General features: G+C 36.5%; 2 protein-coding genes across 5 annotated transcripts in view; one reads left to right on the forward strand and one right to left on the reverse strand.

Moving 5' to 3' along the window:
* dync1li1 (dynein, cytoplasmic 1, light intermediate chain 1) overlaps window positions 1-6,796 on the reverse strand; it is a 21,639-nt gene extending 14,843 nt beyond the window's left edge. For 3 of the 4 annotated variants that reach the window (XM_067410807.1, XM_067410806.1, XM_067410808.1), the window contains exons 1-7: window positions 6,681-6,796; window positions 6,379-6,452; window positions 4,980-5,096; window positions 3,478-3,708; window positions 3,099-3,259; window positions 2,162-2,255; window positions 107-242 (exon numbers count right to left, since the gene is read on the reverse strand). In XM_067410807.1, the coding sequence (XP_067266908.1) occupies window positions 107-242; window positions 2,162-2,255; window positions 3,099-3,259; window positions 3,478-3,708; window positions 4,980-5,096; window positions 6,379-6,452; window positions 6,681-6,784 (917 nt within the window). In that variant the 5' untranslated portion in view covers window positions 6,785-6,796. The remainder of the gene's footprint in view (window positions 1-106; window positions 243-2,161; window positions 2,256-3,098; window positions 3,260-3,477; window positions 3,709-4,979; window positions 5,097-6,378; window positions 6,453-6,680) is intronic. The other variant, XM_067410809.1, reaches the window with a different exon arrangement.
* Window positions 6,797-8,271: 1,475 nt separating this feature from the next.
* Window positions 8,272-24,000, forward strand: part of cpne4b (copine IVb) — a 36,800-nt gene continuing 21,071 nt past the window's right edge. The window contains exons 1-7 of the mRNA XM_067411005.1: window positions 8,272-8,434; window positions 12,707-12,897; window positions 18,877-19,056; window positions 19,917-19,988; window positions 20,082-20,156; window positions 20,253-20,336; window positions 20,447-20,536. Of these exons, the coding sequence (XP_067267106.1) occupies window positions 12,727-12,897; window positions 18,877-19,056; window positions 19,917-19,988; window positions 20,082-20,156; window positions 20,253-20,336; window positions 20,447-20,536 (672 nt within the window). The 5' untranslated portion in view covers window positions 8,272-8,434; window positions 12,707-12,726. The remainder of the gene's footprint in view (window positions 8,435-12,706; window positions 12,898-18,876; window positions 19,057-19,916; window positions 19,989-20,081; window positions 20,157-20,252; window positions 20,337-20,446; window positions 20,537-24,000) is intronic.

Below are 24,000 nucleotides of genomic sequence, written 5' to 3' on the forward strand. Positions count from 1 at the left end.
TTGTTTTCTACATAACAAAGATAGATATTGAATTGATTTGGATTGAACATGCAGACTTTAGTAGTAAAATAAAAATCAACATGTTTCTTGACATCCAAACACTTACATAAACACAGAGTCTTTCTCCACCACCTGAGCTGGGATGTTGAAGGGAAAGCCATATAACCTGTGAACGAGGTATTTATATAACAAATCTAGATTTTTGTTCTCCTTCATGGATGTGTAGAGTAGTGCTGCCCCATCTGAAAGGTCACTTGTGAAGGAGAAAAACAAGATGAGGTTACATTTAAGCAGAAACATGTGTTCTCTCCACTTTGACTCTCCCTGCTTACAGATTTTTGGAAAGCAGCCAGTTCTACTGTTAAACAAGACATTAAAGTCGGCATGAAACGGAAGTTTCCCTAGTCTGTTCTTCCCTATTGTGACATATCCGAGGGAAACAACTTCAGAAATGCGAAAAATGTAGAGCGGAATTTGATTTCATCCTTCGGGAACTGATTGGATCATAGAAAGTTGGGCGTTGCTAACTAAAATGAGGCAGATCTGAATGTCAGTTTGCAGTCAGGCATGGAGGATGTATAGATCCACCCTAAGAGGGGAAGGGGGATTTAATGTTTTAGATTAAAGATAAAAAAAAAAAAAAAATCGCATTAAAATGTAAAAAAAAAAGAGAATAATAATGATATGCACAGATAAATCATTTATAATAAGCACTGCAACATTCTGTATTCAGATGCATCCAAAAGTACTGACTAGGGCTGCTCGATTATGGCAAAAATCATAATTATGATTAGTTTTGTTCAATATTGAAATCACAACTATTTAACACGATTATTTGTGGGCAATATGATCAATTCTTATTTCACGATATAAGTAATTTTAAATATCAGTGAAATTTCACAAAACTCGATTATTCAGCAAAAACTAGTACTAGGTTAACTAATGTAAGAAGAAATGTCCTCAAAATAATTTAATAAGACAAGTGAACAGTCAACAATACAATACGAACAAAAAAACTACTTACAAACAAAACAGACAAACACAAACACTGTTTTAAGTTTTCAGAAAGGAACAGGCATTATTTTAAAACAGTTTCATCTCAGATCAAGATTTCTTATCCCCATAATTATTTATGTGGTAAAATGCCATTTAATAAGTGGTATGACTGGACCACATCCCTTAAATGTCCATCTAGTTTGAACTTGCAGCTAGCAACTGCTCTCTCCGCATAAGCTTTGCGTTTAAAGAGCTAATAAAATATTTCTACTCAGATTAATATTTTGTGTCTAATTATCTACTTATGTGGCAGGTAGCCGTGTAATAAGCGAGATAATGTACATCCAGCCGGTTGTTATCTCAGAATATACCCCTTCAGGCTGATGCAAGACCTGATCACCATGTCAGGGTTTATTCTGAAATAACAACCGGCTGGATGTGCATTATCCCTTACATAACACAGCATAGACTTACTGTACACATTAAATATAGATTAATCCTTATATAATTAAGTTATTCATTCAAGAACAGTGAGTGAATTTCTTTTGTTATTTGATGTTTGATTATCATTAATGACAGAATGTGCAACAGGTTTATTAGGCTGCTGTCACTTTAAGAGCTAATGCATGGATCCAGTATACTGCTACACACACGATTTCTCTCTCAATAGCGTACCCTTACTTTAAGACATAATCCACTGTGTTTACATGAATACTCTCATGCATTATGACATTTTTGTGCTTTTGTGTTTGCATATCCGAAACCTATTTTCTTATCTGTGTTCAGCTCCGACTCAAAAAGAAATCCATCTGGGGAACAGTGTCTCTTTTCACTTTTAATAACAGTTAAATATCAAACACTTCCCATAGTTTAGCAACAGTAGACTGCATTTTGCAAGACTCACTTATTTGGCTGATTTGGATGTTAAGTTTGGGTTTTAAGGGAAGAACAAAAGCGCACCGCTGTGAGGGAAAAGAATGTGCACTGGATGGAATGTGGCAGCGGCACAATAATCATTTTATCTCAACTTGTTTTCATAATCGTTGGAAGCCCCAAATCGAAATCAAACGTGGAAATAACCTGTCCACCAGATGACTAAGATGTGCAGGGGGAAATATAATTGTCATTACATCTTTGGTTCAGATGTGCTGATGTGTAAGGATACACTGCAAGCAGAAACGTCGAATGTGAGACTGGATGAAGTCTAAGTGCTCATCTTTATAATCGTGCTCCTTCTCCAAAGTGCTGATCGCATCACACTACAGAGAGAGAGAGAATTATGAAAGGGAGACTCCATTAATATATTATATTAGAGAGCACATTAACGAAATCTGAGGAAACAAACTAAAGGCCTTAAGATTCTAGATATTTTAAAATAATGAAAAAGTAAAAAATATACAGAATTCTTTACTATTTTAGTTTACCAATCACATTTGTGACATTGATCATGTAAACTGCTATGTGGTCAGATGTTAACTTTTCACTCAAACTGCCAATAATATAAATACAACACTGTTCAAAAGTTTGGGGTCAGTACTTTTTTTTTTGAAAATTCATATTTTTAGTCAGCAAGGATGCATTAAATTCACCAAAAGTGGCATTAAAGATATTTATAAGGTTGTTATAAATGCTGTTCTTTTGAAATTTCTTTTCAACGAATCCTGGAAAAAAAAAATGTATCATGGTTTCCACAAACACATTAAACAGCACAACTGATTTGAACATCAATAATAATAAGAAATGTTTCTTGAGCACTAAATCAGCATATTAAAATTATTTCTGAAGGATCATGTGACACTAAAGATTAGTAATGATAATGAAAATTCAGCTTTGCATCACAGGAATAAATTACATTTTGAAAAAAAAAAAAAAAAAACATTTTAAATTGTAATAATATTTCACAATATTACTGCTTTTACTGTATTTTAATCAAATAAATGCAACATTGGTTAGCATAAGAGACTTTTTTCAAAACTATAAAAAAAAAAAAAAAAAACAACTTACCACCCCCAAACTTTTGAATGGTAGTGTATAAATGCATCCAGTGTGTTTTAAATATATTTTAATTACATGTCAGGAGTAGTTTGAGGCAGCAGGTGTACCTTAGTGCAGACCACCACTATAGGCAGGCCCAGGTTGTGTGTGAGTGTGTTATCTCCCAGCGGCAGCAGGACACTCTCTTCCTCCGACTCAGGATTCCTTCTCTGTGGCACAGCTTCCAGATCACTTCCTGGTTCCACATACTCCTGGAACTGCTTTGTCACTGCATGCACACACAGTCACATTCTAACTGCATTTACTAAAGGTTATTTACTAACTGGAAACTCATTCATGCAAGTATAAGAAATGTCAGCACCGCCTGCAGCGATCTATAGGACTATCACAGATCAAAATGCATCACCACACTAGAGCATTCCTGCAGGGTACTTAGCATGCGAACACGCTCACAATCTAAAACGCACACACAAAGACGCTACTCACATCTGTGCTCCAGCTCTCTCATGGTTTCAGGGGGAACTCTGAGCTTGTCCACAAAATCCCTCACCACGCTGCCCCATTTCTGCAGTGAATCGATGGCCAACCAGGGCCGGGACATATCGACCACAAACAGAACCAACGAGTCCTCCAGGTTCTCTGTCGATATGGCGAACTTCTGCAGGCCTTTGTGGTACAGGTCCCCATCCAGCACCCATGCATTACACCGTGCATCATCTGCCAAAAAGAGAGTTTCATTAGCTTTATTGAATTACCTAATGTTGGTCATTAGGCTGCCTCTTTACTAACAGATTACAGATAATGTCTTGAATAACTAAGAAATAATATCTTTAAAGGGGTCATTTAATGCCACTTTTACAAAATGTAAAATAAGTCTCTGATGTCCCCAGAGTGTGTATGTGAAGTTTTAGCTCAAAATACCCCATAGATAATTTTTTATAGCATGTTAAATTTGTCACTTTTTGAGGGTGAGCAAAAATGTTCCGTTTTTGTGTGTATCCCTTTAAATGCAAATGAGCTGCTGCTCCTATGAAGAGGGCGGAGTTTCAAGAGCTTGCGTTAGCAGCGCCGATTACCTCAGACTCACTGAAAATGTCAGAAACTGTTCAGTCTTTTATGTTCAAAACGGAGTCCGACAATGAGAGAGAGACTCAAGAAGTGACAACGTAGAACGCAACAGGAAGTTTCTGAATGGTTAGATGATGAATTTATGTAGCTGATGTGGAGTTAACTATCTTAAAGCCATTGATTAGCATATTCTGTCATGATAATCTATAAATCGCTCATGTGGGAACTGTTCCAAGATGCTTACAGAGCCAAAGAATATATGCTGCATGAAGACAGAACAGTTATAGTTTAGTTTAATTACTGTTATAATTTTTCATGTTGTCATCTTGCTTTTATGACATGCTATTTTGCATTTGTGTTACGTACTTTATTGCAATAACATGGCCTCACCCCCTTTGTTGCATGTTCTCTGGGGCAGGGTTTATGTAAATTTTAGAGTTAGTGATGTCACCAACCCGGGAAGAAGCTTGTTGTAGTCCCTACCAGCCGATTGTTGTAGTCCTTAAACAGAGAATTATTTAAAGGAAAATATCTTCCTTTGCATTGAACTTTGAGCACCCTAACTTTGCAGCCGTTGTTTATGCTCCAACAGCAGCATTACACTAATTTAAGATTAAAAAGTGAAATCACAATGAACCACCCCTTTAAAACAGTAACAGTATTTATGCTTTAGACTGACTTAAAATGCACATCAAAAATAATAAATTACAAATAACACTCAATAACTTTGAGATCTCAATGCTCAATTATTGTTTACAACCAACACTTTCTCATTTTAATAAAGGACTAATTACTTACGCACTACTAAAATATTTGCCTCAAAATACTGCAGTGTTAAAAGCAATTGATTGTTGTGGATCACAACCAAAAATGGTCTATATTATATTTGTCAATATCAAACTGTACTGTCTAATTCTTACCATCAATATCATCATCGTGAACACTGAAATACAGGTACTCTAACCCCCGGCCCTTCATGTACTCTTCTACGCCTTGTAGTTTGGCAACCAGGGTGGTCTTACCAGACCCCACCTCACCTGTAAAACAAGTCAGATTAACAAACAGAATATTATATTAAACACTTAGGAGCTTAGATACTTTTGGATTCTGAAAAACATATATAAGCATGCATGCTGCACTTCTCTCACCTGTCGTTACAATAACATGCAGAGAAATGCAAATAAAAAACAGGTTAATTGAAAAATGTACATATGGCTGCAGTGCTTCTTAAAGGGTGCTAAAGATCTATTTTATAGACATTTACTCCTTATTAAATAAAAAACAACAACATATAAAAAGGTCTTAACCAGAGATTTAGGCAAAAATGCCACTGAAAGTTTTTTTTTTTTTTTTGGAACATCTGGTACTAAATTTTATATTTATTATTATTATTATTATTATTATTATTATTATTATTATATGTAGATTGAGAATTTATGGAATAACTGTGAATTCAGGTTTGGCAAAGACAAAAAAAATGTGATTTTATATGGTGGGAAAAACAACAAAAAAGGACTGCTGACTGCACAGTCATTACAGCTCCAGAAACTTTATTAATAAAACATTATCATCTTAATATGGTAAATATGGTAAAAACACATGCCCAGAACATAGTTAAAACAGTCCTGGAAATAATTATACAAACAGAAATATTTTTCTGAAGATGCTCAACAGAGTTGCATGACAGTATCGTGACGCCCTATGAGTAAAGCGCACCCACTGGAGCAACAAACATGAGCCATTCACTCATGGGTGCGTCTCAAAAACTAGTGAGCTGCCTAACTAGACAGCATTTTTAGTCATCATGGACGCCTATAAAGCACTTTCTATGCACCATACCCACCCATACAGCCTTTTTAGTATCTCATACAGTTCGAGGTAGCATTTTGTTCATCGGAACACGTCTATGGTGCTGTCTAGGTAGGCTGCACGGTAGGGTTGGAGACATAGCCCGTGTCTGAGAGTGCGGATTATCTCTATTCACCAAACTCGACAGTCTGTAACATATGTAAATCGTTAAAACGGAATAAATGTCCGTTTTATATCAAATTAACGCAACAGACATAATGTCTTTTGTGCGCGCGGTGTCTGACGGCGATGACTGGAGACAATGACGTACGCTCATTAACAATAACAGCACACTTACAATAACATCAGTGCACATATAGAGCGAGCGATAGGTACCGTTAAACCCTTGCATTCAGTCAGCATTGTACGCTTTTTAATAATAATGAACCATAGGATGCAGGTCAATATGATGCACAGCAGACATGAAACAGCATTTATGTGTGACAGAGGAAAAAAAAAAAAAACACCCACCCATAACCACCACATTCTTTCCTGACGGCAATTTTGATCGAGAGCGCGTCGACACCTCACTCAATATCGATGACCTGAACGTAAAGGAACACAGAGTGGCGTTAGCTTTTAAATCACGTTGCTTTATAGAATATGCATCCCTGGGATCATTGATTCAGGCTGGCCTGTGTGTACCTGCCCGGCTGGGGCAATTTGCAAGTTAGCGGCTAACAACTGTCACATGCGGCTCTGGGCCACCTAAAGCCGCGTTCTGCACATACAACTGAGATTGAATGGGGAATAAAAGAACAGGCTAGGCCTACCATAAATTCTGTCCGTCATCCTCCTCGGGGTTTTGGCTTTCGGATATGCTGTTATTTACATTTGTGCTAACCGACAGGAGTGTATTTCTGCCCGTCGTCGCCATCTTCGCAGGCTTGAGTGACACCCCTGAATGAGCCCCGGATGTTTCGCGCAGAGCCGAGCTTTGCTTTTCTGTTGGGCGTGGACCACTGCGAGCCGCAATCACAGCCCCAAAGCTCAGGTTAATAGAATAGAATAAAAAAAGAATTAAAAAAAAAGCTTCTTTATGAGCATCCATGGCTACGTGAAGAACATTTAATATCATGGATCATATCAACTGCACAAAAAGATACTTTAAAATAGAAAAATGGTTCTTTACATTATGAAAAATGTTCTAAATAAAAATAAAAAAAAATTGGTATTTTATGAACTTTTCACTGAAAGATTCTTTGGGGAACCCAAAACTAGCATTGGATTCTTATCTGGCATGCTGTAGAATAATAGAATTAAATATGATTTCTTCTGAAGGATCATGTGACACTGAAGACTGTAGTAATGGCTGATGAAAATTCAGCTTTGCAAAACAGAAATAAATTGTATTTTAACGTATATTAAATAAAATTTTTTTTTGCATTTTTGAACAAAGAAATGAAGGCTTAGAGAGCATAAGAGACTTCTTTCAAACACATTAAAAATAGTAATTTTTCCGAACTTTTGACCGGTACTGTACTATAAATAATATAGATTATATAGATAATATAGATTAGAATAGGTTATTATTTAGAATAAAACAGAAAAGAAAAAAATAGACCATCATAAAGTTTATTAATTATTATTAGTCTTTGTCCATGTTAGTTTACAGTGCATTAACAAACTTTTGATTTTAATAATGTATTATTAAATGTTGAAATTAACATTAACATTTAGTCTACTAAGATTAATAAATTCTTAAGAAAGAAAGAAAGAAAGAAAGAAAGAAAGAAAGAAAGAAAGAAAGAAACTGAGAGTGCTGAGTGTGATTATGCTTCAATCACAGCCTTGATTCAAGCTTAGACAGGATACCGAAATAGAATAGAATAGAATAGAATAGAATAGAATAGAATAGAATAGAAATACCTAATTTTATATTCATCTTATCCTAGGATGTATCCAAGCCCCTTCACTCTGGATCCCTTATCTTTTATTTAAATACACATGAAAATTGATTGATGGATGTGTTGGCAATTGTTTTGTTTCATTAACAAAGTTGAAAAAGAAATGAATCATATACACTCAAAATGAACATTGTTATATCAGTAGCCCAACAAATGCTATTTTAGTTTGTATGGAGTGGTCATCATGGGGTCAGCTATGTTGAGATCAGACATGGGACTTGCTTGGGTCCCTAGAACCATTCCAACATATTAGCTAAGGCCCTGCTTATTCATCCAAGTACAGTCTCACAAGATCTCACACCAATTGTAATTTACTTTACCAACCGCCAGAGTGCAGGGTTTCACTGTGTTCGGACCCTGCACTTCCTCTCCAGCTCTCACGGTGGAGGATTAAACAGTGAAGTTAGCTAGAGTGCGCGCGCCTGCCCTGCTCTTATGTTGAGAGAGGAGACTGCGGGTCGGACTATCCATCACCTTTAACGCTCAACCCGATGGAGCTGCTTTTATCACCGTAGACAATCTGGACATGGAATCGAATGGAAAATGAGTCCAGTGCGCAAACTGCACTGAGGAACTTTTTCTGGCATCGCTTGGAATTTGTTCTTATACTTAAACAGTGGGTAAGTTTTATCACATTAATATCAAAACGCGCAGAATTTGGTGATGTTTTACGCATTGATGGAATAACCATTTTAACTCACAGTTTAATGCTTACATGACCAAATATGTACATGTATGGACACATTTTGCATTTTATGTCTACAGAAAAAATATTAGTCTGTCAGCAGTGTTTTTTTGGGGGGGCAAATAAAGTGCAGTTCAGACTTGGACTGTTTCAATCCCATTTTGGTACTACTAATTACGCGCATAGTTCGTAGTAAATAGGCTATATTCATTATAATAGGAAATCGATTACACGATCTTAGGTTATTTGATATTTCATTTGGTGTATATCGGTCGTTAAAATAAGAAAATATAAAAAATGCAATTCGTGCAAACAGCATATCTGAATGCACCTCTTCCATGATGAACATGTCATCTATTTCTGAATTAAAAGTCATTCCAGTATTTTTCGTTAAGCTAAAAGTCAAACATTGCTACGTGGTGTAACTTGCCAGAAAACTAAACAAGAAAGAATGCGCACTTATAGGCTGTAAATCTTGAAAAAGGAAATGATGGCACACGTTGTTTGGAACACATTTTAAAATAATAATAATAATAATAATAATAATAATAATAATAATGAGGAAATCAGTTTTGTTTTAAAATTGCTTTAATATATCGGAAACTTTTGCCTGCCAAGTCAGTGGCGTAACCAAGGTGCAGGAAGCCATTTTGTCATGTGACATGACTATGCGTAAATGTCATGTTATTCTAATATATATATATATATATTATATATTATATGTATATATATATATACACTGCCCTCCAAAAGTTTGGAAACGCCCTAGAAAAGTGGGGTTTTCGACAATATTGGCATGAATCCTTTTTAATTTGTGATAATTTTGCACTGGTAAGGGACAACACAAACTACGAAAACATATTTTATTAAATAAACAGTTTTTACATAGAAAAAAACTATCCACCATTAACAGCTATCTGACCTAAACTGGGTTCTAATTGGTTCATTGTATTCTAAACTTAATTGGCAATCAATTATTGAAGCTATTAAGGTGTGCTGACCCAAAAATCTTTTACAAACCTGGGCCAAGTTTAAAACCAGTAACCAGGCATCACAGCTGGTAAAAGGGCATGTCTGACTTTGACATGTATATATTGCCATTATTATGTAATCAAAATGAAAATTATTATCGCTGGTCTTCATTGATAATATCAAGTTACTTTAATGTATTTGTACCAAAAAATGATAAGGATTTATGCTGATATCGTCCAAATCCACACTTTGCCAGAGGTGTTTCCAAACTTTTGGAGGGCATTGTGTATATATATATATATATATATATATATATATATATATATATATATATATATATATATATATATATATATATATATATATATATATATATATATATTTATTTATTTATTTATTTATTTATTTATTTATTCCTCATTTGTATAAAAACAGAGCACTTGGATGCTTTGTCTGTTTATTTTGATCTCTACATTTTCCAAGTAGTTGCACAAGTTTTGGTCAGCCCTTGGTGAAAAACTATTTATTGATTACTTCATTGGATTCATTGAGCTGTTGTAGCGTAGAATAAAGTCACTGCAGAGATTAGTTGCTTGTAGTATTCCTCATTTGTGAGTGGCTTTGGATACAATCGTCTGCTAAATGAAAAATGTAAATATTTACATATTTAGTATATGTAGCAGATCTGCATCTGTTGTCCATGAACTTTTATAACACAAATGAACACCATGAAAATTAGGCCATGGTGCACATGAGGCTGTCCAGCAGCAAGGTCCATGTGAGCACTTGATTATTCATCATATTTCAGTAAACTCCATGCTTTCCAGGATTATTTCAATACATGCAATGCAAATAGGCTACACGGGAGCACAACAGTGCACTCGCCCAGAGCAAACACCTGCACGGGGGCTATTCACACGCAGTCACCTCAATTAATCTGGCCAGGTGCATTAAAATACTGCATCAAACTGGGACACGCTTAGGATTGCTTACTGTAAGAACTGCAAGAGGTTGCTTGCAATAGTTTTGTCCATCTTGCAGGGCTGGAAGGCTCGGGAGGTTTTCAGCAGCCCGTAACGGCACGTCGGCCTCTTTTATCTAAAAATAACAATAATGATAACAAAAATGTGGCACTCAAAGGAAGCAGAGGGCATGAATAATTGAGTAACACAGAGAGATACACGTTCTCTGTGGTATGGTCTCAGAGTATTGGGGTCAGCTCCTCGCTCTGTGTTCCAGGGAATCTCTCCCACGGGGACGACGCTGAGCTCATTCCACACGATGCCTGACTGAAGAGCAATTTCATTATAAAGCAACGTTATCGGAGTCTCTGACTTAACAAGTCACCCGTTTTCTGTTTTAATCAACACACACTTATCATGCTCGAACTTGTCCATTCAAAAGTGTAACATGATTAATTCAAATTATTTCAAGGACTGCTTTCCTCTAGAGACTACAGTATAAAAATGTTTTGTCAGCTAACCTATAAAACGTGCTTCATCTTCACATAACTGGATTTAGTTGTGTTCACACATTTTCTTTAACATGACTGAATCAACCACACAATGTTACACTAATCATAGTATTTTTTAAGGGTCAGGTCAGGTAGCAATAGCTTCTTAAGGTAACCTTAGAGTGAATGAACAAAAAGTGGTAGATTCAAAGTAGTGCGCTCATAAAAAACATTCCATAGTGGAATTTTTTTGATTCCACTATGGTAAATTAATGTAAATATATTAAAAATTTAATAATAATATTACAATAATATTTCATGTAATTCCTATTTGCTAGTTATAGACATTTGAACAAATTCAGTTAGTCACTGCATTTTACTTAATATTTATAGTAAACTACTTATATAATTAATTTTGATCAAGGTACCAGGTCAAGTCTCTGCCTCAATGTGATGATTCATTATTTGATCAAAAGAAGCAGTAAAAACTGTAATATAACAATTATTAAAATTTAAAATAATGGTTTTCTATTTTTATATAATTTATTTCTGTGATGGCAAAGCTGAATTTTCAGCAGCCATTACTTCAGTTTTCAGTGTCACATGATCCTTCAGATATCATTTTAATATGCTGATTTGCTGCTCAGGTAACATTTCTAATTATTATTAGAGATGCACCGATATATCGACCAATAATCGCTATCAACCGATGTGAAATTTTGCTTTTATAGGCCGATACCGATTATCTCTAATAATAATAAGAAAATGTTACCTTATGTTATAATTTAAAAACAGCCGATAGTCAGGGCCGATATATCCTGTCAGTCAAAAGAGGGCAGGAAAATGCACTGAATTTGTGCTGTGTAAAGAAAATGCTAAGAAACCATTTTGATGTTGAATATTAATAGTAATTATATGAATTAATAACATTCAGAAAGTTAAGAAATATTAATTTAATCTTCAGAATTTAGTTAATTAGTGTTAATAGTTAATATGTGTTTGTTTATAAATTGATACCAGTTACTCTGAAGCAAGTTGATAAAATTGAGAGAATAAAGTGTTTATCTGCATTTCTTTCAAAATATAATGATTAATTATAATGAAATTATCATTCATTTAAAAGAAGGTATAAAAGGCAGAACCAGCAAACTATCGGTATTATTATCGGTATCTGCAGATATCACCCTGAATAATCAGCTATCAGTGTCAGTGGAGAAATTTAATATCGGTGCATCTCTAATTATTATCAATGTATTTTATGAAAACCATGAGACATTTTTTCTGGATTCTTTAATGAATAGAACATTAAAAAAACAGCATTCATTTAAAAAATAGAATTTGTTTTGCAACAAAGTAAAAGTCTTTACTTTCAATCAGTACTTACTTTTAATCAGTTTAATGCATTCTTGCTGAAAAGAAGTATGAATTTTTATTAAAGAAATCTTAATGGCCCCAGACTTTCGAAAGGAATTGTATCTGTGCTATATCGGATGAGGAATTTTCCTGTTGTATGACATTAGCTTATAATTGAATGATGATTAATGATCATAATCAATCAGAACAGTTTTAAAAAGTGTCCCACTTTATCAGATGTTTTAAGGAAAAGTCAAAAATCAGACCACTCACAAGTTATTGAATGCAGTTTTACAACAGTGTGTTTTAATTGATCAAGTCAGCAAAAACACTATAAAAATAGGTGATTATTATTATTATTAATATTATTTATAGAGAATTATATGTATGCACTAATGCTTTAGCTAAACATTTTATTTTCTTTTACAGCTTGAAAACACAAATGCAAAATGAGTAACATCTATGAGTCCGCTGCCACCACGCTGGGCCTCTTCAACAGCCCATGTCTGACAAAAGTGGAGCTTCGTGTGGCCTGTAAAGGAATATCTGACAGGGATGCTCTGTCCAAGCCTGACCCCTGCGTTGTCCTCAAGATGCAGTCCCACGGGCAGTGGTTTGAGGTGTGTTCATGTTCGGGTTTTGTATTCTCTAGAGTCTAGCACAAACAAAATGATGTTTTTCATAGAGGAACATCTAATTTTCACCTACACAAAAACACAATCTAGAGTGTTATTGTCATATGTGTGTTTGAAAACCATTTTTAACAGTTTACATTGACTTTTTTCATACATCATTTCAAAGAAACAACTGTTTGTGTGTTAGGCAATCACACACTCCCTTTCCTCACTTTGAAACTGTTATGCATGTAGTAAATATTTCAGAAAACTTCTGGTGTTATTGTAAAAGGCGCATACTTCAGTAACAGTCCTTTCACAAACACTAATCTGGACTGAACAGAAGCTACTTATATAGTGCATGAGAGCTAGCTCTTTATGGCCCATATGTGCTTATGCATGTGTGCATCGCTGTTAAAGGCTGATTAGTGTTCTGAGGCTGTAGTCTATGCTGTGATGTGAAAGTATTATTAAACAGCGCCGCTAGATCACAAAAAGCATTTACGCTGACTTGTGCCTCTCTAATAAAACCAAAGACGGGATTGTGCAGTTCTGCACTAACTCAAGTGAAATGGCATGTTACTTTTGCTAGGTGTCTATGATTGGTTTCAGTTGCAGCACAAAACAGGTGTTTCTGACACACGGGAGTTTCGCTTGGCACAGCTAAGGGTATGATCCATAATTAATAAGGCAGTGCCATTTGAACTCAAGCTGTGAGCACTGAAGTTGAAAACTAAGTGATGTGTTTGAAACTATATAAGTGGGCTGAAGGCACCATAGTCTGGAGAATCTCACATAACTTGTCAAAAAAATGCTCTGCTCATAGTTCACTTAAAATATATATATATATATATATATATATATATATAATATTTTTTTTTATTATTTTTTTTTTTTTATTTAAGTTACAATTGTTTGCATTGTGATGTTACTTTTTGGGACAACTGAGCACATTCTCCCCTGCATTCCTTTTTACACTACTGTAAAGCAACAATGAGGCTTATTTTTATATACTTATTACCATAATGTGACTAAAAAGATGTCATCTGTCATCATTTACTCACCCTCATGTCAGTCTGAACATGTATATGGTTCTTTCTTCTGCAGAACAAAAGATATTTTGAGGAATGTCTTTGTGTATTTTTTTTTTTGGTCCATAAAATGAAAGATACAGGGTTACAGTTACAACAACTGTTTGGTTACAAACATTCTTCAAAATATCTTTTTTTGTGTTCCGCAGAAAAAAAAAGTCTTACAGGTTTGGAATGACATGAGGGTGAGTAAATGATGACAGAATTTTCATTTTTGGGTGAACTGTTCCTTGAAATTGAACTTATCCTTTAAAATTGATAAATGCATATATCACAGTAGTGGGGCACGCACCAAGAAACTCAAAGATTATGAAATAAAAAAAACTCACTTCCATTAATTAAATGTTCTTTATAAGTTCATAGGTGCAAATACATGCAAACTTAGCACAATACAAAACATAACACAACTGTTTAGGTCCACAAACCTTTGCAACATTTAGTCTAATAGTGTAATCAATTGGTCTAAAACTAACAAGTTAACCAGTTAATTTGGAAAGTAGTCTACACATTAGCAGTTCCATATAATCAAGAAAAACACTGAATATGGTGAATTGGTGCTGGACGTCAAAGGAGACTTAGTGCTGGACAATGAACGAGAGTTAGTGCTGGATGAAACCAGTGGCGACAAGAAAGACTTGGGGCTGGGCTTAAGCAGTGCCGTAAAGACGAAGAAGACTTGGAACTGGACTGAAATAGCGATGAGAAAGACGACTTGGAACTGGCCTGAACCAGAGGAGACAAAGACGTCTTAGAACTGGGCTTATCCAGCGGTGACAAAGATGACTTGAAATTGAATGGGATCAGCGGAGAAGGTAGACCAGGAAACACTATATCATCTATCTCATCAAATACGTTTATAACATGCACCTCAGCGTCGAGAATGTGGGCGGGCTCCAATCCATTCCGTCGACATGTGCTAAGGAAGAAAGTAACTTGTGGTGATCGCTCTGGCTCTTGCTTTGTGACAGGCTCGGGTTCTGAGTTTGCAATGGGCTCTGGCTTATGCTCCGTCCCAGTGATGGCTGAAGGCTGGCTGGGTTCTGGGTCCAAAGTGGGGATATGAATACACACAGTCAGTGGTCAGGGTAGTGAGTGAAGCACACTAGATCTAGAAAGTTCCTTGTGTGATCCTCCAGGGAGAAATCCCCTTGCTCCAACAGGGGAAGGCAAACAACAGGTATATCCATAGTTTTAAATCATTTTGCTGTAATAATCTAATCTGTAGTCTTGGGTTCTGTCAGGGGCAGGGCCACCAGAGCAACGGGCGCGAGCTAGCCTTTGTCCAGTTTTTTGGCACTTTTCAAACAACTGGCACATGTGATAAAGAGTTGAACCGCGCTTTGCTGCTCACTTCCACTTACTTGTGTGTGCTGATTGACAATGGTCATACCTGTGCAGCTAGAAAACCCCCACTCATTCAAAGATGTGCATTTATTGCATGGACGAAGCAAGAGCTTAACACAATTGTCTAAAATGGATGTGCACAGTTCAGTTGAAGTTTGCCCTCTTGATGTAAATACTGTTAAACTGATTGTACAAAGCAAACTGTTAGCTGAAATAACCACAGCACTGTAATAAGAGCACACAGTTTATGTCAGTCTGATGCACCTGAAAGTTGCTTTCATTACTGTAGCAACAGTAGAATATTAAGGGCTTGCTAGCATGTCAGCTTAGCGTAGCATCAAAACACGTCAATTTATGAGATCAATACCATGTTTTTTAATCCAAACTCACTTAACATCAGTCAAAATGTTTCGATCTGTTTTATATTTAGCTGCAGTAATAGCTGGATGTATGGAGTCAATATAATGCCGCATATATACGCAAAAAAATTGAGTATGAGTCTTGAACTTTCTTGGACAAGGGCGGCTCCGGCTCGAATGAAATATATAATACATGAGAGTTTTTAGCGCTCCATAATGCTCACATTTCCTCATTTTGGGTAAAAAAAATAAAAATTTATATATATATATATATAGCTCTGATAAGAAGTGTACAGGAGTTTTACAGTGATCTAACTATCAATTAATATAACTGGCTCAAAATAAGTAACTGTTGCTCTTGATGCATAGTTTTTATGGAAACTGATGAACAATATTCCATGTTTAAATCATGAAAGTTTCAGGTTAACAGTTACCACAGAACATGACTCAGTTGGACTACATTATCTATGGATGTAATATTTCATCATCATTCTTTATCAGACACAGTTTCTATGGTCCCATGTACTTATGTTTACAGACCACATGTTTAGATTTGACATTACTGTATGCAAGATGGCCCACATGGGGGTGGAAGGTAAATGGTAGGCGCCCTCGCGGATAAGTCAGTCTTCTCCAGGCCATGGATGACACATGCAATGACATCGCAGTGTCAGGCCTGGATTCGCCATGCCAGAAGATTCTTTCCGAGATGTTTAGCTAATGAAAAGATCCATTTTGATGTGGTTGAGAGCCTGTGGTCAAATCCACAAAACAAGGGTTGATGGAAACAGAAGTGCAGTGAGGAACACTGCAGTTGACATTTTACTGTACTGTAGTTTTTCTTTTGTAGCTAAATTTTTCCTTTGATTTGATTTGATTATTTCATCAATTTCAGATTTTGTTCAATGATTCCACTGTGTCTGTACTATTCTCTGTAGTCCTATTATAGTGGTGTATGTATGTGTAGAACCGTAATGAATCATGCATCACATATTTTGTACAACAATATTTAAAGATTGTACAAACAAGTACACATTGAAACTATGGGAAACTATCTTGTGTGTGGATGATCTAAAGTAATGTTCCTATGATATTTCACAATAAATGTGTTATTTGAAGCAGTGATTCTACAAGTGCAAGGCTTCTTTAAAGATATGCATGCACAATGCAGTTTTGAACATCGGACAGTGTAACAGTCTGTCCACTGAAGGTGAGCTTGATGATCCCATGTGCAGTTTATTAAGATCCAAAACATGAACACACAGACATGGCTTGACATGGCTTGACTTGACTATGAGCAGACTTTTGACTAAAGCACTCACCAACAGCAGGGTTACACAACAAAGTAACATGGAAAACAGTGGCTTAAATACTTGAACTTAGGGAACACATGACTAAGACAACCAATGGGCAAGTGACACAAGGAACAAGGGAACCAATGAACAAACAGAACTCAGAAACCACATGACCATAAATAACCAATCAGCACATGAGGAGCAAGGGAAACATGGCACAAATAAGCAACAAGAATCAAACTACAAAATAAAAGGCATGAAACAAAACTATACTTTACAGATCTCCCCCTCTATGGGCGGCTCCAACAACAACAAAAAAAAAAAAAAACTAGATGTGACTAGAAAGTCCAGGAGAGTGGTGGAGTGGAGGCGGTCTTGGGGGAGGGATGGAGGGCCAGGCCCGTGCAAGAGGACAGGACCTAGACCACGGCATGACAATGGCGGGCCTGGGTCATGGAGCATGGGCGGACCTTGGCTGTGGAGCATGGGCGGACCTGGGCCGTGGAACATGGCCGGACCTGGACCATGGAGCGTTGGCAGACTTGGACCATGGATCGTGGGTGGACTTGGACCATGGAGCATGGGTGGATCTGGTCCATGGAGCAGAGGGTCCTGGTGCCCCGGGCGGACCTGGGACGTGGAACAGAGGCAGAGGGTCCTGGTGCACTGATGGACCTTGGCTTTGAAGCAGTGGTGGACCAAGCTCCGCAGCCATCTTGTAAAGAGACTCAGGCGTGGCAGGCATAATGTGAACAGGCTTAAACTTGGCCGGCATTATGTGAACAGCCTCTGGCTGGGCAGGCATGGTGTAAACAAACTTTGGCATGGCAGACATGACATGAAGAGGCTCAGGCTTGGCATGTGCCTTATCCTGACTCACCGTGAAACTTGATCCACTTAATAACAAATTAAAGTCCATTTGCTGGCATAGTGTAGAGGGCTGCTCAACTGAGGGCATGAGTTCAGCGAATTCATCGTCCAATCCGCGTTGAAAGCACCATTTTAAATAAGTCTCGTCCCAAGGTACATGATCCAATAAACACAAAAAATCTTTGACAATGACTCTATAGCAGTGATTCCCAAACATGTCCTGGAGGGTCCCCAGCCCTGCACATTTTGTATGTCTCCCTATTTCTGACACACCCATTTCAGGTCTTGTCATTACTAATGAGCACATGAGTTGAATCATGTGTGATTGATGAGAGAGAAATACAAAATGTGCAGGGCTGGGGGTCCTCCAGGACAGGTTTGGGAACCACTGCTCTATAGCTCTTCTCCCTTGACGAAGATTCAACAGCCGAGAAACTGCTGGGTCCATATTGTTGGTTATGTATTCTGTTACAATCATTCCACAGAGGGTGAGCTTGATGAACCCATATGCAGTTTATTGTAATCCAAAAGTGAGCAAACAAACAAAGAAACCACTTGACTTGAACATGACACTCACAAACAACAGGGTTACATTATCAATACACAACAAAGTAACATGGGGAACAAGAGGCTTAAATACATGAACTTAGGGAACACATGACTAAGACAACCAATGGGCAAGTGACACAAGGAACAAGGGAACCAATGAACAAACAACTCAGAAACCACATGACCATAAATAACCAATCAGCACATGACACGTTGACTAAGGGAGCACATGAGGAGCAAGGGAAGCATGACAGAGACAAGAATCAAACTACAAAATAAAAGACATGAACATGAAACAAAACTATACATTACAGACAGCCTGTTTTACAAGTGATGATTGTTTTGAATTTTGTGTCTAGAGTTTTAAAAAATGACATCAATATTCTGAAACTGGTACCGAAATGATTGTAAAAAAAAAACTGTAAATCAAAACAGCAGAGCGGAGTTTGACATTTGCCATGTTCTGATTTGTTCCAGGTGGATCGGACAGAGGTGATTCGCAGCAGCATCATTCCAGTTTTCTCCAAAGTCTTCACAGTTGACTACTATTTTGAGGAAGTGCAGCGCCTCCGTTTTGAGCTCCATGACATCAGTAGCAACCATAATGGACTCAAAGAGGCTGACTTCCTGGGTGCCATGGAGTGTACGCTTGGACAGGTGAATGCATGGAGGAGCAGCAGAGTGCACACTTAACTGAAGCACAGTAGGGAAGATGAAAGCTTGTGAATGGAATGAGTGAGTAAGAGAGAGGATGAGTACATGAGAGGGATTGTGTGGATTCAAAAGGGTAGCAGAGAGCTCACGAGAGCGTGAAGATGCCTGGTGGGCAGATGGACTATTACTCAACTCTTTTTATCTAGTCTGTAATAAAAAAGGCTACAACCAGTGGTATATAAGAAAATAAGAGGGTGAAGAGGACTTGAGGAAAGGAGAGTTCATGTGAGGACAGGAAACTGAAGCATTTGGATGGTAATAACAGACACTTCTTTTGTTTCTCGCTGTTAAAAAGTGATATGCTACAGTTGAGTTAGAATTAATCAAATTAATTCCTTAAATGTCAACCTTTTAAAATGAGTAAAGTTTAAATAAAATTGAAACAAAAATATCTGCATAACAGACAGACGTCAAAGATGAATTAAGAACTCTTTATTTTTTATGCAGCATTGAAGACACCTAATGATAACAAGCAGAATCACTGAAGGAAAGAGAAACACAAGAATTAACAGAGGTTTAGATGCTGATGTTGATTTTATTGAAAATGGTTGGTTACCGTTATGGTGATCAGTGTTTCATTTAGTTGGGCAGTTTGACTCTTTGCTTTTTATGTCAGTTTGTGGTTTTTGGAATGGTGTTTGCTAATTTGAAAAATGGAAAATCAATATGGAAAATTACTTCATATTAACGTAGTACATTGGCCCTTATATCTTAGAATGAGTTCATAACTTGCTAGAGTTTACAGTCTGGTTTTCTGTATAAGTGTATCTGCTTGCCTCATGTCCTCTCCTTTTCCTTCATAGATTGTATCACAAAGAAAACTGTCTAAATCTTTACTGAAGCAAGGAAACACAACTGGCAAATCATCTATTACAGTAAGAATAGGCGTTTCACCCCCAAATTTATTTCACACTGCAAATTTGTGCTCTTTTGTCATTATTTGAGCTATGACTTCTTTGAAATCACAGGTCACAGCTGAAGAGCTGTCTGGGAATGATGACTACGTGGAGCTTGCCTTCAGTGCCAAGAAACTGGATGACAAGGTGTGACATCTCTGTAACTGCTCAACAGGCACTTTACAACAATATTGAGACAAACATCTGATAACGTTGAATGAGTTTGATTCTTTCTTTGTTCAGGACTTTTTTAGCAAGTCGGATCCATTTCTGGAAATCTTCAGAGTGAATGATGATGGCACAGCATCACTGGTGCACAGAACAGAAGTGAGACTGATAGATATACACACATGCATCTGAAAACATGTAAAATAAATACATATTTAACAAATATATTGTACATGTATTAACTGATCTTGGTATTTTCCTATTTACAGACCATTATGAACAATCTCAGTCCTGTCTGGAAATCCTTCAAAGTTTCTTTAAACACACTCTGCAGTGGTGACCATGAGCGGGAGTTAAAGGTAGGACAGCTATTTCCACTAATAATTAATTACATTATTATGCATACTGATATGATAATTAGATATGCTTTTTAAGATATTTCTGACACAAAGCTGTGAATCATTTAATCAAAAGATATACTGCAGCAATGTGAACACACTTCATACAAGGCTTTTATGTCAGTGTCTTTCTTTCTTTTTCTCTCTATTTTGGCCTCAGCGTGACCATTTGGTCACATTAGATTAGAATCATCTTGGCAGATTTATGTAATGGCAGTCCTATCCATTCTGCCTCACCATTGCAGCTGACATCTTTCATAGTGAGCTAATTACTGACCGGGTAAATGGAGGCCGGCTGTTTGGAGGGTCCTGACAGTTGGCTGAGAGGAGCAGACATGGTGGAACCAGTGACAGAAATTGATGTTACTGCACTTAGGCTATTCAAGCCCACACAGTCCTTCTGGGTTTGGAACTTTCTGTCCCTGGGTCCAGTTATAAAAACGTTTTCGGACTTCAGGACTTTAAGAAGCCCTGTTATCTACCAGACATGAATGATTTAGGATAAAAAAATGAGTTTAGACTCAAAATACTGCTTTGTTGACTTCACATACTGTATATACTGTGGTATTCAAATCTTAAGGTCATAATTAGGGTAGTTGATATGAAATACTTTTGTATTTTCTTGTAGAATTATTTAGCATCCATTTTTAATCTTATTACTTGACTTAATAAAACGAACCAGTGGTTAAAGTTACAGGACTTAAATACTTACTTTCCTTTATATATTCATATGAATTTGAACATAAATTCATAAACCATGCATTTGAATATCTTGATGATGATTAAAAACAGAAAAAATTAAGCAGCAAAAACAAACTGTTTTCAATAATGTTTCTTGAGCACCAAATTAGCATGTATAATATCTGAAGGATCATGTGATACTGAAGACTGGATTAATAGCTACTGAAATTTCAGCTTTGCCATCACTGGAATAAATTACATTTTAAAATGTATTAAAATAGAAAACAGCAAACATTCCCTCTTCTCTTTCTCTCTCTGTCTCACACACTTATTCAGAGCTCAGCACTGCAGGTGTAAGATACTCATTGGTATGCCAATGCAGAAGTGGGGATAGGATAGGATAGGATAGCTGTATTGTAATAATCTGGCTCTAAAGATGGTTCTCTTTGTATTCTTATAACAGCACAGAGTTCAGATTTTGTCTGCCGCACCACACACTGAGATTCAGCACAAAAGCAGTTTGGAACTAAAACCTTTTTAAAACGTTCACATACTGTGCTGGTGACATTTTAGAGAAAGTAAAAGATACGGGCCAAGAAAAAGACAGAGAGAGCAAAATTAAGAGCTGATGTCTCAATATGTTTATTTAAGAGCTGAATCCCTTGATCAGCTCAGCGTTGGCACTTTACCTTGCTGCTCTCAGCTTTACTTGAAAATAACCACCACTTACAGCAGATGAACTAATTCTCTAAATTCTTGGAAACAAGCCACTTTGAATTAAGCCTTTGACAATTATATCAAGTGGCTAAATGAGCAGTTGTGCAACATGTTCATTTAAAGCTGGTTAAAAGAAATTACCAATCTAATACTCAATAACATTGTTGATTGAGTCCAAAAATGTATAGGTGATGTTGGACAGTCAAGGACATCTTCAGACAGATGGGAAAACAGTTATTTTAGGTGACATGTCCTTGAATAAACATGAACTGGTTTGTTTAATATTCATGACTTCTTTACACTCAATACACCACAGACAGCAATGTCTCCTCTCCGCAGTGAAAACACATTTTGAATTCAGATTCACAGTTACGGAGCCGTAGTTACGTTTTATTCATGTTGTGAGACTTACTTATCAATAGATGTATAAAACAGGGCAGTTAAACCATCATGTTATGTTGAAAGCTCACAATCACTCTGCTGTTTTGCTTTTTTTCTGCTGTTGTGAGCCCCATCTGTTGTAAACCTTGATACAATTGCATAAACCCAAATTATGTAAATTATGTCATACAATTATTCTAGAATGAAAGAATAGGAGTTATGAAAGTGCAATTGTGAGATAACTTACAGTAAGTGGGTTATGTTTTGTTTCTCAAAGCGATAAACAATGTTTTTGTGTAGATTTTGACATAGTCATTTATCATTTAAGCACTTTATTAAATCTTTGACAAATATTGATGTAACGTCCCAAAGGAAACCAAAAGAGTGCATTAGAGTGCATGCCAGCTATGATCGATTCATAATGAACTTGGAGACATTTGTTTTAATTACACATTTGGAGTCAATTAATAATATTTTGCAAAAAAATGTTTCATTTTAGAAGGCCAATGGCAGTCTTTTATTTTATATTATTTCAGTTTTGTTTCGTTTTGCTTCGTTTCATTTCATTTTGCTGTTTCATTGTGTCTGGAGCCCAGGATAAAAGAAACACACCATCTCTTCATCCATCTTTTGGGGATGTTTCCAAACTTTATATTGAGAAGAGGTGCAGGTGTCAGTTTTGCATATTGAGTTATTGCTTGTTCTCGCTTCTTCAGCTGAAAAGTCAACCACAGCATCTCTGTATTAATATTTTAAATGGCCTTCAAATTTTGATTACCACCCGCTTATGTCCTGGCATCAATGATTCATTAACAGCAATGCTACAGTGTGCTGTTTTCCTGCCACTCCTGCCACACACCAACACTCGCAATGACACATATACACAGCGTACAGACACGAGTGTTATATATTTAAACCAACAGCATGACCAATGATATTAAAATTTAAGAAGTGTTATGATAACAAGATGACCTGCTGCAGTTTGTCTATACATTTGTATGACTGTCACAAATATTAGATATTGAATCTTTAGACTCCTCATCTTGTTCCAGTTTCAGCATTGACTAGATAAAAGGTCTTCTAAATGAACTGTGTCTCACTATAGCAAGAAAAGCTGATGCTGTTTACATTTTGGCTGCATTTGTGATGCTATTAATTATCTCAGTGTTTGGTGTTTGGACACACTGTTTACTTTGTGTGCATTTTTACACCCTGTACAATAATTTGTGAGATGCTACTATTCAGGGTTGCCAGGTTTTCACAACAAAACTCACCCATTTGCTACTCAAAACTAGCCCATAATAGCTCAATTTTAGGGGCTAAATATCACATTATTGGGTTCGACTCAAAGACTACACATTTTTTTCCAGTATTGTTCCAATAAAATATCTATAAATAATATCGGATAATTAAAACAAATAATAATTAATTTATTATAACTAATAATTAATTTCTTATCATATTAGCAAGGCATTTTGTCCTTGTATTAGTCACACTACATTTTGCTTAAAACAAGAAAAAACAAATTGCCAATGGGGTAAGAACAAACGATATTCGGTATTTAATTTTGCATTATTGCAGGTGCCTCATAAGAAGAATATTGCATACGTTTTTGTGTAGTGTGTGTGGGTGTGTGTGTGTGTGTG

This window comes from Chanodichthys erythropterus, chromosome 15 (genome assembly GCF_024489055.1).
Source record: "Chanodichthys erythropterus isolate Z2021 chromosome 15, ASM2448905v1, whole genome shotgun sequence".
In the NCBI taxonomy this organism is placed as follows: Eukaryota; Metazoa; Chordata; class Actinopteri; order Cypriniformes; family Xenocyprididae; genus Chanodichthys; species Chanodichthys erythropterus.